Source organism: Bemisia tabaci, chromosome 8, assembly GCF_918797505.1.
Source record: "Bemisia tabaci chromosome 8, PGI_BMITA_v3".
NCBI lineage: Eukaryota > Metazoa > Arthropoda > Insecta > Hemiptera > Aleyrodidae > Bemisia > Bemisia tabaci.
Genome location: NC_092800.1, coordinates 14,359,223 through 14,376,129, shown reverse-complemented (window position 1 = coordinate 14,376,129; position 16,907 = coordinate 14,359,223). Strand labels below are relative to the sequence as shown.

The 16,907-nt window shown below is 40.6% G+C and overlaps 1 protein-coding gene across 4 annotated transcripts in view; it reads left to right on the top strand.

Annotated features, from left to right (window-relative positions):
* The first annotated feature begins 721 nt into the window (after positions 1-721).
* The window catches only part of Klp31E (kinesin-like protein 31E), a 143,221-nt gene continuing 127,035 nt past the window's right edge, over positions 722-16,907 (top strand). For 3 of the 4 annotated variants that reach the window (XM_072303847.1, XM_072303848.1, XM_072303845.1), the window contains exon 1: positions 723-1,151. In XM_072303847.1, coding sequence (XP_072159948.1) covers positions 1,114-1,151 — 38 coding nt within the window. In that variant the 5' untranslated portion in view covers positions 723-1,113. Of the gene's footprint in view, positions 1,152-16,907 lie in introns of all 4 variants that reach the window. The other variant, XM_072303846.1, reaches the window with a different exon arrangement.

The window sequence follows — 16,907 nt, the reverse complement described above, 5'->3', positions numbered from 1 at the left end:
AAATCTTCCCCAGAATTTTACTGTATTTGGTTGGTTGGAGGAAGAAAATTCTCAATTCCGTCTCTTCGTATACCTAGTCGCCCAACACTAAAAAATAATGTGCTGTAATTTTGAAACATTGCAATGAATTATTACTTCCTCATGCAAAACAATTTATTTAGTTGGGTACTAATTGGAAGTAGATCAATTTACAAGACTGTTTCCACTCGGAGACATCGTAGATGAAATTTTTCCGATTTATAATTAGCTACTCTACAATTTAGCGCAAAGGTACGAGGATCTAAGGAAACCCACTTTTCTTGCAACCTTGCACTGCGTGCGGGGTGAAGACAATTCGATGGATAGAGTGCGGAACTACGAATCTCTATTTGCGACGTTGCAAACTTCCTATCATTTTTCCTTCTGAAAACTAGTCATCGTAATTTCTTGAAAACTTCCTTGATTTTTCCTTTCTGTTAGCAGAATATTCTGAGTAAATTTCGATCTATAAATATGGCTTTTTTCTCTTAAAAAAAAAAATAAATAAATCATGAGGGGAAATTTTAAAACGCCGCCATGAAGAAAGGTGCGCGGTGCGCACTTTGGCCATCGGGTTTCACAATCGAATGTTAAAATGCCTTCAAATTCTGAGGATACCACCTTGATAACATTCAATAACGCTCACTAGAGAGCAGCACTGTCGACTCCGCTCAGGTGTTCAGTTTCTCTTTTTACCCCCCCTCAAGCTCAGTCAGTTATCAACTGTTTACATCCGAAGGAAGAGGAGTCTGATCGCATTTTCTTTTGTATTTTAACGATTTTATCCCTTTTTTGCCGTATTTATCTTATCTTATCGTGTGATGCTATTACCTCCCTCCTTTAATTAGTTAATCGCGAATTATCCGAGGGCTAGTGCTTTCCGATGTGTATTTCCGGACCGCTGAAACACGGTATAGCCTGGTCGTTTGCATCAGTAATTTTAATTTTAGTTAGTGGACCGAACGAATTTTTCAACGCGTGATAATTCGTGCAGTGTTATTACAATGTAATTAACGACTACCGTTACGAAGGCCTGTTTTTGTGTGTGAATTGTGATGTTAGTTCTTCCCGTGGAAACTAAAAGTAGATGATATCATGGGTGAGGATGAGTCCAGCGTACGAGTGGCCGTTCGGTAAGCTTTCACACTTCACTGATAAATAATTTATTTTCTCACCTTCACGCATCGTTTTAATTCTAACCTAATAAACACCTCGATACTTTGCAATCTGTCTCGTAGAATCTGTGAGAAAGGAGCCCTTGTCTTCGTTCTCATAGCGAGCGTAATCGCAAAAGACAGCACGGGTACTACGTTAACTAGCAGGTTTCCGAAAAATTTGTGGAAAACAATGGATGGTTCTACAATTTATCTGGAACAGTCTCAGTGACTTTTGTGAATAGCACATGGTGGCATTTCATGGTGGAGGCATTAATTTTTTGATCTCTGAGTTTCTAAATGAAACGTTTACAGATTTTGATTAATGGTACCAGGCCAATGGGTTTACAGCGTTAAACTCTTCGCTGGAGATTGCATCTAGTTAATTGTACATTTTGCTATGTCACAGCCTCTTAAAGGAATAAAGGGGCTGTACCAAGCAGACCTTAGGCTCAATGTGTAATTTTAGTTACACATGGAATTTTGAAGCGCCACCGCAACCATCAGGTGTAGTAAACATCAAGAATAATGCCATACCTTGACTTATGCACCCCAGCAAGTGATGTAGGAAGTTTTATTTTATTGTTTGGCATTGAGGCTGGAATAAGAAACTCTTGCGCATTTACTCATTCACTTTGCCTCTAAAATGTCCCTTCAACCTACGGAGAGCTGGGGAAAGAGAAGATTGGACCATGTGAAAATTTCACCTCAGAAAATTGCACCTCTCAACAGAAATTCATCTGCTAACCAATGGGTCAACTGATGATTGATTCATACAGATTGATGTGACTTTCGTCCAATCTTTTCTTTCCCTAGCTCTACTGACTAACAAAGACTTTGTTGGGCTCATTTTTTTATAGGCATGCAAACAGATCTATTGAGGAACATCAACGGTGAAAGTCCCAAACTTTGTATCTAAGTTTGCGACATTGCAGACCTACTGTCATGTCATACTTTATTTTTTCAATAGTAGACTACTCAATGGCAAATCTTATAAACTCCTGTAATTGTTCTTCTATAAGCGAAGAAAATTCTGTGAAATCTTAAAGAAATTATTTTAATTTTCCTTCTTCAAAAAAAATAAAATACGAGCAGAGGTTTTAAAATACCGCAGATGAGATAAGTGGTTTGGGAGTTAAACCATTGATATACATTCATGCAAATTCCGTGATCATTCAAAAAACACGCGATTTTTCCAGTGGTTTTGTGAAAACATTAAAAATTACGCGTATTTCACCTCGATATTGCGGCACGTACGCGAGTTTTCCAGCGGTTTTGTAAAAACAACAGTTAATATACGCGATTTTCACCTCAGTACCGCGGCAATTACGCGATTTTTCCAGCGGTTTTGTAGAAACATAAAAGATACGCGTTTTTCACCAGAATATCGCGGCTAACACGCGATTTTTCCAGCGGCTTTCAAAAATTTAAAAACATACGTATACCACTTAAATTTTGGAGTGTCCATAAATATTTATGGGCAAACCAGTTCAATGAAAGCAATTTTTTTCCTCATCAAATTCAAGCAGTTTTCTCTGTCAGGAGAGAATTTATCAAGAAAGTGGAGACACATTATCTTGGGTACTTATGCACTCCTAAAAAATGGTAATTTTGCCTCTAGAAAATACTACAATCAAAATAAGAAAAAGAAGAATTATATCCATTGAACTCTTATTTTTCTCTCTCTACTTGTCCCTCCTACATGGACAGCCTTGTCAGAACCAAACCATTACTTGCTCATAAAATATCTCCGAAGTTTTAAATGATTGATCGCACCTGCATGCACACCTATTCATCGGTTCGTAAGTCGGTAGATATCAGTTTACACCGTCTAATAAAACTCTTCATCGAACTGTCATAAATCTCTCTCTACTTGCCATTAATATTTTCTCAACGTCATAAGCAACTGAGTAGATTGAAATACGAAATCACCAGTGAAATTCCTCGTCGCTAGCTGATATGGTTTTGACTTTAACACTTTATGACAGCAAATTCTTAGAGCTCATTTCGTCGTTTACGAAAGAACGTAACTACATTTCATTGTTGCTAAATTTCCACTCGCAAATTGTATTTTTAATAAGAGAATCCTGGGCCTTTTTAACTAAAAGTTTTTTTTTTCTTTGATGCTCGAGTTGAGACGACGGACAATGGATTGAGTCATTCAGAGAGGTCGGACGTACAATTTTTGACCAAAACTGCAAATTTTGATGTTTATTTCGTCACATTTTAAACTTATGGGATGCTTCTAGAAGTCACGAGGAAACCAACTTTTAAAAACTCAAAGTTTTGTATAAACGGAGTTATAAGCTCATAAAGTTTCCAAATTTTGTCCGACCTCTCCTATTGGCTCGATCCACCGTGCGATGTTCAAAATTATGAGATATGAAGCTTTAGCACCCTAAAAGCCTGAACATCGTCTAGTTTTCTCTGTTCTCCCCTACGAAAAAAAATTGAAATACAAAAAAAAAAAAACCGGTCCGGGCGATTCCACAGCATCGCTTTTACTCGTGCTTTTTCGTCCAAAATGTATTTAGAGATATCATGATGCACGGTGCCCCTAAATGGGGGGGGGGGGAGGGGGCTTTCGAGCCTTGTTGGGGCTAAATAAGGACCTAACTACCACGGCATGCAGTTCCACGGGACAGGTTGCCGGGAACCTCTGCACTCCGCAGCGTGAAATTTTCGTCGTAAACCAGGACAGCACTGCAAAAACGTGGATAAAATAAATGCGTTTCCTCAAAGTAATGGGTTAGGCGTGCGAAAATACATTCAGAACGAACTGCTGACTGACGAAAATAACGAAGTGAGGTTTCAGAAAGGTCATCGACTCTAATTAGTCCCGCGCGTCCTCGAATGAATCTCGCGTGAACGATCGTTCGTCGAAGTGTCCCCATTTGAAGCTATGGTAGATAATCGATTATTAAAGTGTTCGTTGCAAACACCCTGTCTATCGATCCTTTTCCATAGGTTTAAATGACAGATCAATCGATGTATCGCGTAGCTCGCCACGCCACCGCACGCAATTTACGTCCGCGGTTAATTTCGGGCGGAGATCGAGAAAAAGTGATCTGCGAAAGGTGATGAATGGTGTTTTCAGCTCACCGATTTACCCAATCGTGTTGGTCGTCCTCACGGTGTTTTGGGGATTTTAGCAAGTTCAAATCACGTTAAAGGAAGGGAATAAACACGTCATGGCCTAGCGGTAGCCTTGATGATCGAGTCGAAAAATATCGTGGATACTGGTGAGAGTACAGATGCACAGGGTGTTTACTATTCCGGAAATAGTACCTATACTGAGAAAGTTCGAAAATGGACCACTAGATAAGGTACGAATTTTAGCATTCTGATACATGTTTCCTAACCAAAATTTTACGTAAAACACGATGTACACAACGAAAATTAGTAAAATTACCGAAATTAACTCCTCACGAAGATATTTAATGAATCTTAATGCGTGAATTCAGACCACCCGCTCATGAAAACTCAATGCTCTACGTGATTCACATCGCGCGCTAAACGTTATCATGACAGTCTCTGCTATATAAAAATCTGGCAACCTCAATCTTGACGCTTTGGCTCAGTTGTAGCAAATTGCTAATAGTTTGAACAACACATGATGGGAAATGAACATTGCTCGATTGAGAAGCTTGCTGAAACCGTTGTAGTGGGCGATTTGACGCACGTAGAGTTTTGAGTTTCTTGTGAGCGGGCAGTTCAAATTCCTCGTAACCAATGTGAAATAAAAACGTTAATATCTTCGTTAGGAGTTGGTTTCCGTAATTTTCGTTGTGTGAATCGTTTTCTACGTGAAATTCTGGTTAAGAAATATGTATCAGATCGCTTAAATTCGTACCTTGTCTAGTGGTCCATTCCGCAAGAAGGTCCAAAATGAAATTTCAATAGACAGGCTGAATACGATCGCTCTACTTCCCCATTTCTACTATTTGTCTATCAATCTCAATAATCAGACCGCAGAAGTCACTAACATTCCATATTTTTAGGATTTTGCAGTGTCGAGGCAACGCAGGTCATTTTATATCCAATGGAGGATGACCGGCAGATAATGCGAGGTCGATCAATGAAGTTAGCGGAGTAAGATACGAGGAGTGAGAAGGAGGCGGTTTGTGAATGAATCGCGGTTTCAGTCTTGGCTTCCCCTCGAGGGTTAAAATAATTAGTGCCGGCTGCGGCTGTGAGTGAGTCGACAGACCGAACTTGGGGCCGGGCGGGTTGCGTCCCGCTGAACTGGAAGGCGCCAGGGGACTCCGAGACCGCCCTTCGATCTATAATGTCAAGTATCGCTTCCACCTCCTCCGCTGAGGTTGGAAATCACTGCTCGTTGAGTCATTTGAACCAGAAATCACCTACTGAACTTCTCGGCACGTAAAACCGGGTTTTTTTCGTAACTAGACGCATTTATGATACAAAGAAGCATGCACGGAAAAAATTAAATTGTTGGTTTAACAATTCAATTGCTAAAAAAAGTGACTGCAATGTTTCAATGTAGATTTTACAACAAAAAAAATGCTATTTTAATCCACCCCCGTGGTTAAATTAGCTTACAATAGTGGTTAAAATAGCATTTTTAAACACCCCCGTGGTTAAATTAGCTTACGATAGTCGTTTAAATAGCATTTTTTTGTTGTAAAATCTGCGTTAAAACATCTCAGTCACTTTTTTTGTAGCAATTTAATTTTCTCCCTGTGTGCAAATCAATTTTTGAAGGAACAACGTACCGAGGATTTGCGTGCTTAACAGTTTCTTTTCATTTGGTTCGTTTGCACTTACTATCGTGCTGAGGAAGAACGCCGTATGAACATCCGAGAGTTGCCAAATTTCCTTCGATGAAATGTTTATTTTTGCGGAACATTATGATTGATTTCTCTTGAAATTTTCAGGCTCTCCAGGTGAAATTGCGAACAAAATTATCTAACAAACTGGAAGGAAAATATTCATAAGTTTACCAGGAAATTCGTGTTTTATTGAAGGAGATTTGGCAACGCCTGAAGGCTCATACAACGTTTTGCCTTAGCGCCGCGGCATGGTTTCTTTTTGCATTATGTAATAATTCGGAATTTACGCGGTGTAGATTCTGATTATTATCGGAATTCACCTTACCCATGTAAAACAAATCGACGGTGGAAGTCCGCAACTAGGTATCTCGTTTGCGGTGTTCGAAAACCTCCGCTCCTATTTTATTTCTTAAAGGAGAAAAAATCGACGTTATTCCTGGACGTTTTCGCAAGATTTTCTTCGCGCAGAGGAATAAAATCATGGCAACTTTTAAGGATTGCCGTTGAGAAAATTTCCATTTAGATAATGAAAAATGATGAGAAGTCCGCAACGTTGCATACCGAGATACGGGGTTGCGTATTTACACCACCGAAATGGAAACAAACACTATGGAAATAGAGCGAGAGAAATGGAGCGCGTCGATGACGGCGCAGAGGTACAACTATACGTACTTGATGGATGTCCGTGTTGCATGTGCAAAATTGAAGGCGCGATGGCGCGAGGCGTGAACTCTCAATGTTCCGTTGGATATTGCTATTTGCTAGTAAGATGTCGCTCCTGTTTCGGGGAAAATTGAAAAAACCAAGCTTAATTAAGGCTCTTCTACCTACGGCAATGATACTAACGTAGTCCTTGAAACACCACTACAAATGAAACGAATAGAAAAGAAGACAAAATGAAAGTAGAGCAAGGAAAATGAAGCGTGTTGGTGATGGCGCAGAGATCCTACTGTTAGATTTTCATGGATATCCGTGTTGCGTATGCGTGTCGCCTTAACTCTAAAGAACCGTCGTTCCATTGGTCTTGTGCGCCGAACTAAATGCGGCATGAAAGTCCCGATATCGGAACTTGGCTGATTTGAAAACGCCTTCAAGTGCGGCGTGATACCTCTCGCATTCCGGAGAGCACGAATAGTTGTATCACTGCGCCTTACCAACGCGACTTAAGATTAACATTGAAGAAGCCTCCTTGCTGGCTTTGTCGGTATTTCATTGTCATTTTTGCAGGTGCGACCGCGTAGTTAATGTGTGCTCAAGTTAGGATTGTACTAAGCAAATGTGTAATTTTCATGGATTTATAATTAACAAGTGGCATGAATTAAAACATTATAATGGGAACTCCAATCATCAAATTTATACCAAGATAATACGGTGAAATGTGGGTATAAAAAACTGAAATAAAACGGAGACATATCCAGGGCGTTTCGCGGAAATCACGCGCTCTTTCTCAACGGGAACATAAGCTATATATAAAAATTTAAAACTAGGATAAGTGTGCAAAAATGTTGCATTAACTCTAGAAAACCGTCATTCCATTGGTCTTGTGCGCCGAACTAAATGCGGCATGAAAGTCCCGATATCGAAACTTGGCTGATTTGAAAACGCCTTCAAGTGCGCCGTGATACCTCCCGCATTCCGGAGAGTACGAATAGTTGTGTCACTGCGCCTTACCAACGCGACGGAAGATTAACATTGAAGAAGCCTCCTTGCTGGCTTTGTCGGTATTTCATTGTCAATTTTGAAGGTGTGACCGCTTAGTTAATGTGTGCTCAAGTTAGGATTGTAGTAAGCAAATGTGTAATTTTCATGCATTTATAATTAACAAGTGGCATGCATTAAAACAAAATAATGGGAACTCCAATCATCAAATTATTACCAAAAAAAATACGGTGAAAAATGCGTGTAAAAAACTGAAATAAAACGGAGACACATCGAGGACGTTTCGCGCAAATCACACGCTCTTTCTCAACGGGAACAAAAGCTATACATAAAAATTCAAAACTAGGATAAGTGTGCAAAAATGTTGCATTAACTCTAGAGAACCGTCATTCCTTCGGCCATGCGGCGTGAGCGCGTGACAGTCTCGATATCATAACTTGGCAGATTTGAAAACGCCTTCAATTGTGGGGTGATACCTCCCGCATTCCGGAGAGCACGAATAGTTGTATCACTGCGCCTTACCAATGCGACGGAAGATTAACATTGCAGAAGCCTCGTTGCTGGCTTAGTCGGTTTTTCTTTATCATTTTTGCAGGTGTGATCGCGTAGTTAAAGTGTGCTCAAGTTAGGATTGTAGTAAGCAAATGTGTAATTTTCATGCATTTATAATTAACAAGTGGCATGCATTAAAACAAAATAATGGGAACTCCAATCATCAAATTATTACCAAAAAAATACGGTGAAAACTGTGAATAAAAAACTGAAATAAAACGGAGACGCATCGAGGACGTTTCGCGGAAATCACACGCTCTTTCTCAACGGGTACAAAAGCTATACATAAAAATTTAAAACTAGGATATGTGTGCAAAAATGGTACATTAACTCTTAATATCCGTCATTCCATCGGCCATGCGGCGTGAGCGCGTGACAGTCTCGATATCAAAACTTGGCAGATTTGAAAACGCCTTCAATTGTGGGGTGATACCTCCCGCATTCCGGAGAGCACGAATAGTTGTATCACTGCGCCTTACCAACGCGACGAATAAAAGATTTACAAAGCATGAAAAAATCCAAAAACATCGTCAAAAACTAAAAATTAGAGGGAGAAGGAAACAATTGCTAGCAGTCAAGTGATAACAGGCGATGACCTTGGTGAACAGGTGAACACCCTGGCGTTATGATTTACATACCCAACTTTTTTACACAAAATTCATCTTGATGTTAAATTGATAATCATCACAATGTTCAAGTGATTTTATTATGCACCTCAAACTTGTCCCTCGCCCGATTACATTGGATTGTCAGTGCAGGATTTTGAAATACATCCTTTCTAATTTTAATGGCCATTTTGATCTCTTGAGCTTTTTTCATCTTGAACAAAATCGAAGATAAGCCCTTTAGTTCACCCCTCCGTCTCCAGGTGGCGCCGGGGTAGGAAACGCGTGCATCTGTCGGCGATTGCATCACGATCGGCGTGACGCAATCGACTGGGTCCCCGGCTCGGCTGGGCGCGCGAGGATCAGAAATCGGAATCAGCTGGCATGATCGCGACCTTGGCACTAAATCCGTAAACTCTTACCGATGCGATGCGCGCGGCGTGCGACTGCGAAGTCGAGTACACACCCACCCACCGCCCGCTCCCCGGTGCAAAAACCGCGGACGCGCGTAGCCATCGTGAGGGAGTTACGCGGTTTCTCGGTAGCTTTATCGATCGTCGATCGAATGGCTTTTCATTCGCGCCATCTCATCTCGGGTGCATGATGGGATTTCTACCGTGCTAAGGAAGAACGCCGTATGAACATTCGAGAGTTGTCAAACACTAAAAAAAAATTCTCGGCGTTTTTACCAAGGTTCGTTGGTACTTTTACCATTTCACTTTTTTTTACCAATCATTGGTAATTTTACTAAGACAGACTGGTAAGCTTACCTGAAAACCGGTATTTTTACTGTTTTTTTCCAGGTAAGAATACCACTTTTATTGGTAATCAATTCCCGGTAACTTTGCCATTTTATCTCGGTAATTCTACCACAGCCGATAAAAAATATTGGCGTTTTTACCAAGGTCCAGTAAAATTACCGAGAAAGTCCAATAATTTTACCGAGATTTCTCGGTAAAATTACTGATTCCATAAATGGTAATTTTACCAAGAAAAAACTGGGATCAAATAGAACCCTGAATTCTTGGTAATTTTACCCTTTTCTTAGTAAATACACCGAGATTTTTTTATCAGTGAATGTCACCGGATAAAACATGCATTTTTGAAGGAGGTTTTGTTTATTTTCCCTTGAAATTAGCAGCTAAGTAAAGATTACACATTGAAAAAAGTTTTCTTAAAAATGTGAAGAAAAATATTCAAATTTTTCCCAATAAATTCGTTTCTCATTGAAGGAGGTATGGCAATGTCCGGAAGCTCATACAGCGTTTTTCCCTAGCACGGCAGATTTCGTTGTCGAGTTGCGCTGCAGCGTGCTGCAGCGTGAAATGAGTAGTCGTTCGCCGATCCGATCCTGTGAGTGCTGCGTGATGATTTTTGAAATTGATGAGAAAAGCTATCGACAAAGGGAGAACAGAAGCTACCCTATTTGTTAAAACGGGAGCTTTTTATAGACTAAGTGGAAAATGATGGACTAAGTATAGGTTCTCTCCTTAGTCTATTACTTACCTCCTTTGTCTATGATTAGCAATCACCCGCTTCCACCGATAGGATCGCTACGTTTTCTCTTTGGCTGTAGCTATGTCGATCAATTTGTTTAACTATTTTACAGGCATAGCTACAAAGCTCAAATAAAGATATAACACCCTTCCGCTGACGCTGTACGAAGCACTGTACATTTTTTCTCAGTTTGAGTCGACCAGTGTCATTTCGCCTTCGATTTTCATGATACCTTAAGTACAGCTACAGCCACAAAGCACGAGTAAGTAGTGGTATGATTCCCCTTTGGGCTAACTATAGGGTCTCTTCTTAGTCTACTACTTACCTTCTTTGTCTATAGCAACCCTGCAATCATCCGCTTCGGCCCTTAGGATCATTCAATTCTCTTAGTCTTCTGTGTCTACAGTTTCGTCTTTAATCAAGTTGTCCGCCTGTTGTTGTCCTCTTCTTTCACAGAGGTACATCGTGTCAATACGCGAGAAATGTTTTAAAAACCAGGCAACGAGGGAGAACTTTGAATGGAGATGTTAGTCCGTGCATCTCTTTGAAGAAGTTGTTGCTGTTGATTTTTATTTCTGTTTATTTTCATACTTTTCCGCCTCGTCCGTACCCTCCTTCCACCTCGCTGTCTTCCCCGTTCTCGGTTACGAGCGTAATTTTGTCAAAGCTAAAACGGAAAACGATTGTTTCGAAACTCCCAGTAGGCACGCCTAACCGTCGACCGTGACGATCTACACGAAGAAAAAAAACTTTGTCTACAAGAATCAAAGTTGGGTCCAAGAATACCGACATTTCGGTTATGGAGACGAAATTCCGGTCCAGATAACCGAAATCTTTAGTATAAAATACAAATCTTAATATGACTGAAAGAAACCTCTGCCATACCTCAATGGATAGTATTCGATTTATTAAGATTGTGAGATTGTATTGATATCGATTAGTTCAACATGCACTGGAAAAAAGTTACTGGTTCTATGGATATACCGTCCGTTTCGGTTTCAGAGGCCGAAAGTTCCGGGTGCTGGAGCCGTAGCTTCGATTGCTCTGGGTACTACGCTCGGAACTTTCGGCCTCTAAGCCCGGAACGCGGACGGTATGTCTATATAGCCTGTAAGTACGGCTTCCACGGCCGGAGATTTTTTTCAGTGTGTAAGCATAGCCTCAAAAGTCAGTTGAGTAATCTGAGGGAACGTTTTTTTTTTTTTGGAAGGGTTTTAATTCTTGTGAGTACAAATGGCAATGAAAAGTGAAATTGTTGGGAATTTTTTCATTTTGCAATTTTTGAACTACAGTATCTGGCCCAGTACAGGAACGACGTATGTAACTATAGTTTCTTTAAGCACACGAGTGTTTTTACGGATAGCTGGAAATTGTAGATCCTAGTTGAAAATTGTAGTTTCTAGTTGAAAATCATAGTCGAATTTTTTTCTGTACTCTTGCCCTCATGAACCCTCTTTACGCTTTCGCTTTCCCCTTTACAGGCTAGCCTGCGCGTCGCAAAGTTTCCGTAAGACTCAATCTCCGTATCGATTGACTGACCCGTCCATGTTCTAACAGTGTCGGATCTGGGTGGGTCCGTCGACCGATAAGGCACAGCTGTTCGGTTCGGTTTGTATCGACGGGAAACCGTGCGGCCACCGTTTGCGCTGCGTTATTTAAGTTGTGCTACTCGGCCGCCGCGCCGGCTCCCGGCTCGGGTCGAGATCGTGTTGTGTGCGACATGCAAAGCGCCCATTCTTCGACTCCCGCTAGCGTTTTGACGGAAATCCATGGGCGGCCGCTTATTAAAATACCGTATTTCAATTGAAACCGAGACGCCAAGTTTCAGACGTTTAGACCTCTCTTATAGCTAGAGTCAGCGTTTGGACGCAACCATTTATGCTCCGCGGTTGTGCGTGCTGCATATTGAAAAACTGAAGGCGAACCAAGCTCCCCAGACGGAATGTTAATTCGTCAGACTAGGTGTAAAAAGCAACACTGGATAAAATTATTCTTGCTCCGTGAATGTGCGTGCTGTATGCGTACACAAAAATTGGAGGCGTACTAGGCTCCCTTCGCCGTAATGTTCATCAATCAACTAAGGTTTCATCCTTGGATACAACTATTCCTGCTCAATGGATGTGCGTATTGTTTATCCAAAAACTGAAGGCGCTTTAAGTTCTCTCACACGAAATATTAGTCTGCAAGCAAGGATGTAAATAATAATCCGGATATTCCTTTTCATGTTCTATGGATGTGCATGTTGCATATCTAAAAACTGAAGGCGCACTACGTTTCCTCACACGGTATTCCAGTAAATGTTAAGATAAAACATCATTATGCATCCTTACATTATTTCCTATCACACCTGTTGTTTATAAAATGTACTTAGCGTTGAGCTTTCCGCCTTGAAAGGTACGTAGGTAATCTCGATTGTTTAATGCATCCGAACGATTCTTCAGTTTATTTGGACTAAATTTCCTAGTAAGGGTCTACTTAAAAATTCCTATCTGCATAGAGAAACTAGTGGAATATACATTTTTTTCTAAAATGAGTCAGAAATTGTAGTTCCTCATTGCTTCAACACAGTCCATTTATTTATTTATTCTTTTTTTTAAAGATGAAATATCACGAAGAATTATCGCGTGACAACAATGCTATAAGTCTATTTGTGGAAGCTCGGTTTATGTATTATATTGGGCAATAAAAGGCGTCAAAAATGCGGGGAACGGAGCGCTTTTGAAGGGGCAATGGCACGGGTAGAGCACCGTCGCCAACTTAACGACTTCAAATCAAGTTCGTCTGAGTCGAGCACGCAGCTGCGTCCCACGAAATCGAAATCAATAAGTGCTCCGATCTGGAGATATGATGTATCGTAATCAAATTCACTCGCCCCATAATTTGTACACTAGATTAGGGTTTCGTGTGCAAAATTGGGTGCAGAGGCTTGCCCGATTACGGTACTTAGAGCCAACCATGAGGTGGATGGCTAATGCTGCCCATAAGGAAATGTTGAACCTCCGAAATTAAAAGTTTCCGTCCTCTTCCCTCTCTAAGGGGGAGGGAAATTTATGGGACAGTAGCGGGCTGATTTGAAATCAATAGACAAAGCGATAAACAGAGGAGACCTAGGGAAAATGGAGGGATCCTGTCGGTTGAAACAGGGGGCTGTCATAGATTGAGGGGAAAATGATGAACTAACTCCAGGGCCTCTCATGGGTTAACGTTAGTTAGTCTATTACTTACCTCGTTTTTTCATTGCAATCACCTGCTTCCGCCAACAGGATTGCTTTACTGAAAAAAAGTCACGGGCCATATAGACATATCGTCCGCGTTCCGGGCTCAGAGGCCGAAAGTTCCGAGCGTAGCACCCGGAGCAGTCGAAGCTACGGCTCCACCACCCGGAACGGACGGTATGTCTGTGTGGTCCGTAACTTTTTTCCAGTGTTAATTTTCAGTTTGTCTTCTTTGTTTATCGCTCTGTCTATCAATGTCAATAATCAGCCCGCAGTGAAGCGTCCCGATTCGTCTTTTAGTCGATCGCAGCCAACAAAATTAGGATTTACCTACTCCCTGCGGGTCAAAAGTTCGCAGATCTACGACCCGTGAAAGAGGTTACCAAACCCCGCCTGCACAAACTTCCGTTTTCATATCTTGCAGATCTCGTTTCCCGCCGAAAATCAGGGCGGTTACACTTTGATACACTGTTGCACGTCGCGTCGGCGGCGGCGGTATCTAGTTCACGCGGGCGGGTTCACCCTAACGAGGTCTTCGCGTGATTCGCAAGTACTCCCAAGCGTGAGTTATTCCACTCGCGATTTTAGTTTACGCTCCGGGTTCGGTTTTGACGAACTGCAACGAGACCTTTGGAATCGGGCCATATTTGCATTTGAAGAGTGGTCGTTTGTGTCCGGTCGGCCTCGTGCCCTCTTTGCGAGGGAACATCGTGTGTTATACAGAGCATTAGTGTTTGTTTTAGGGCGAAATTACTCTTAAGTAGGTGGTAAAATAGTGCTGGGACCACACTAGTTTGCGAAGAAACAACGCCAAAAAGTTCATCAATTGGACGTATTTCTGCCAAACGGAAACATGTGCATTATGACGTGAGCCCTGTTATGCATATATTCTTATGGGTCTCAGGGCTCATGTCTTAGTGCACATAGTTCCGTTTGATAGAAATACGTCAAATTCCAGTGCTCCCATTTCCCGGAACTAGTACCGAATTCCGGAACTTTTGAGATTGCGCTGGATTTTCCCCGGAACTTTCAAAATTTCCAAATTGTTCCGGATCTTTTGCATTTTCCTAAATTTTACCCGGAACTTATGTTCCGGATCTTTTGAATTTTTCAGAACTTTTTCGGAGCTTTTGAAAAAATCTAAGTAGGATCCCGGAAGTTTTGACGACCATAGAGTGGGAGATATTGGAACAAGAAAGTTCCGAATCTTGGAACTTTTGACGGACATGGAATGGGAACTTTGATCAATTCCCATTAGAGTCAAACATTTTGAGCTCTCTAAACGCTTTTGCATTGTTTTTCCCCCAAAAATAGTGTGGACCCAGCAGTATTTTACCACCTTTTTACGAACAGCTCGGGTCACGTTTTTTCATGTTTCTTTCCTTGTTTGCTCTTAATCCTCTGTAACATGAAACAATTTTGGATCTTTAATTCTGGCAGAGACGAATCTGTATGTTGTATATTTCATTAAAACATAGAATTCCAATTTTTTTCCCCTGAAAATTTCAAAATTTTGGTAATATTTTTTCAAAATAAGAGGCACTGATTAAAAACATGAAACTCATGTCACCAAGGGAAGATTCAATGTTTAAGAAACCAAAACTTGCGTTTTTACGAATAGAGCCACCCAGGCTTAGAGCGATTTTGTTGACTTCCTCCCTTCTTCTCTCATTTTGAACAGATTTTGACAAGAAGCTCGATCGTATATCGAGAGCGTAACATCAATTTCTTCAAGTGATAATTTTTTAACCACTAGACTCTTAGATTCAAGTTATTTCCCAAGAGAACTTTGATAGCTTGAGTGAAAAGCTTCCTCGATGCCCACTGTCAGCCAAGATTTTCCAATTCGGTTAAAAGCCTCAGAATCATAACGGATACTATCAATCTCAAAGCCGAGATGCTGAAGTTTCCTTGCATTATTTAAGTAGGCACTTACTTTGAAGTTCGGCGTGAGTAATTTTCGAAAATGAGTCAATGTTGTGGAGTTTTTTTCTCTCTCTCTAGAAGGAAACCACAACATCCCATCATAGAAACAAGCCCGTTTTGATTAGTGTCGACCAGACATTAGCTCAAACATTAGAATGTCACCATAAACCAAAGCCGTAATTCGTGAACGATGGTTGGTGGGCGTCAAACCTTCATTTCAAATATGCGTGAAGAAGAAGACGCCCAAACCAAGTTGCCTAGTTTCAGGTTATTAGATAATTATTGAACATTATATTTGCAGAAAAGAGCTATTGTCAAGCTGTGTTGCCCTATTTTCTTGCTGGTTTTGGGGGAAGGGGACTCTGATACTTAACACCGTGTTTATTTTAAGCAGTCACCATTTTGCTGAATATAAAATTGACGTTCATGCTCAATTTTATTGTTCATTGCAAAATCAATAAATTTAGTTGTGAACACTGGCAGCAGTGGCAACTATCTAAGAAATCATCAGTGTAGACTTTGAAGAGAGAGGCAGCTGTGAAATTGTCTGAACAGTTCGTCATGGGTTTGCATCAACTTTGCCACGAGATTTGATAGTTATTTTCAGTTTACTGGGGTTTTTCCCTATTTTCTTCACGTGATGGTATGATTACAGGGTACGTGATTTGAAGGACCTTTGATGGAAAACATATAAATATAATAATAATTACATATGCCTGAAAGGTTTGGATCATGTGTTTTCAGAGATTCTTTGATTGAATCCAAAGAGTGCTTAGGTTGGAAAACATTTCAAGGAATCTCTTCACTGCAGGATTTTTAACGAATTCAATATTTTGAAGTTTTCCTTTCTTTCAAGAATGAGCAATTAAATTAAATATGCGAAAAATCGTGTCATTGTGGAATCTTTCCATTTTTTTTCTAGACTTCACGCCCCAAAATGCACTATGTATCTCAGTAATGTTAAGGGAAAATGCCGCATGATCATTTCGCATGTTTCCGAGTTTTCTCTCTTAAAATGTTGATTATTGATAAAAATTATGAATATTTCTATCCTCGAAATTTTCAGATACCTTAGATTACATTGCAAAGAAACTTCTATGAAAAAATGGTCGAAAAATATTCACAAGTTTTCCTGAACATTCGTGTTTTATCAAAAGAACTTTGGCGGCGTGAAAAGGTTCGTACAGCGTTCTGCCTTAGCACGTCAGATCTGTTCAAATACCTCCGAGAACAAAAGTTTCCCAAAATCTGCAGGCCCGTTTTGTATAGAGTACCTATATAGAGAGAGTATGGACATGTCGAAAATTTTGAGGTTAGGTGATGGAGCTCTTAGACCCCAAAAGGGTAGGCAATCTATGAATTCAAATTTTCCAGAGTGATTTATGATCACAATTGGTGGGAACTGTCGTTAGTAAAGCACGTATTTGACTTGGTGTTTGCATATAACCGTGGTGGACCGGGTGTTTACTTATTATTATATTATAACTC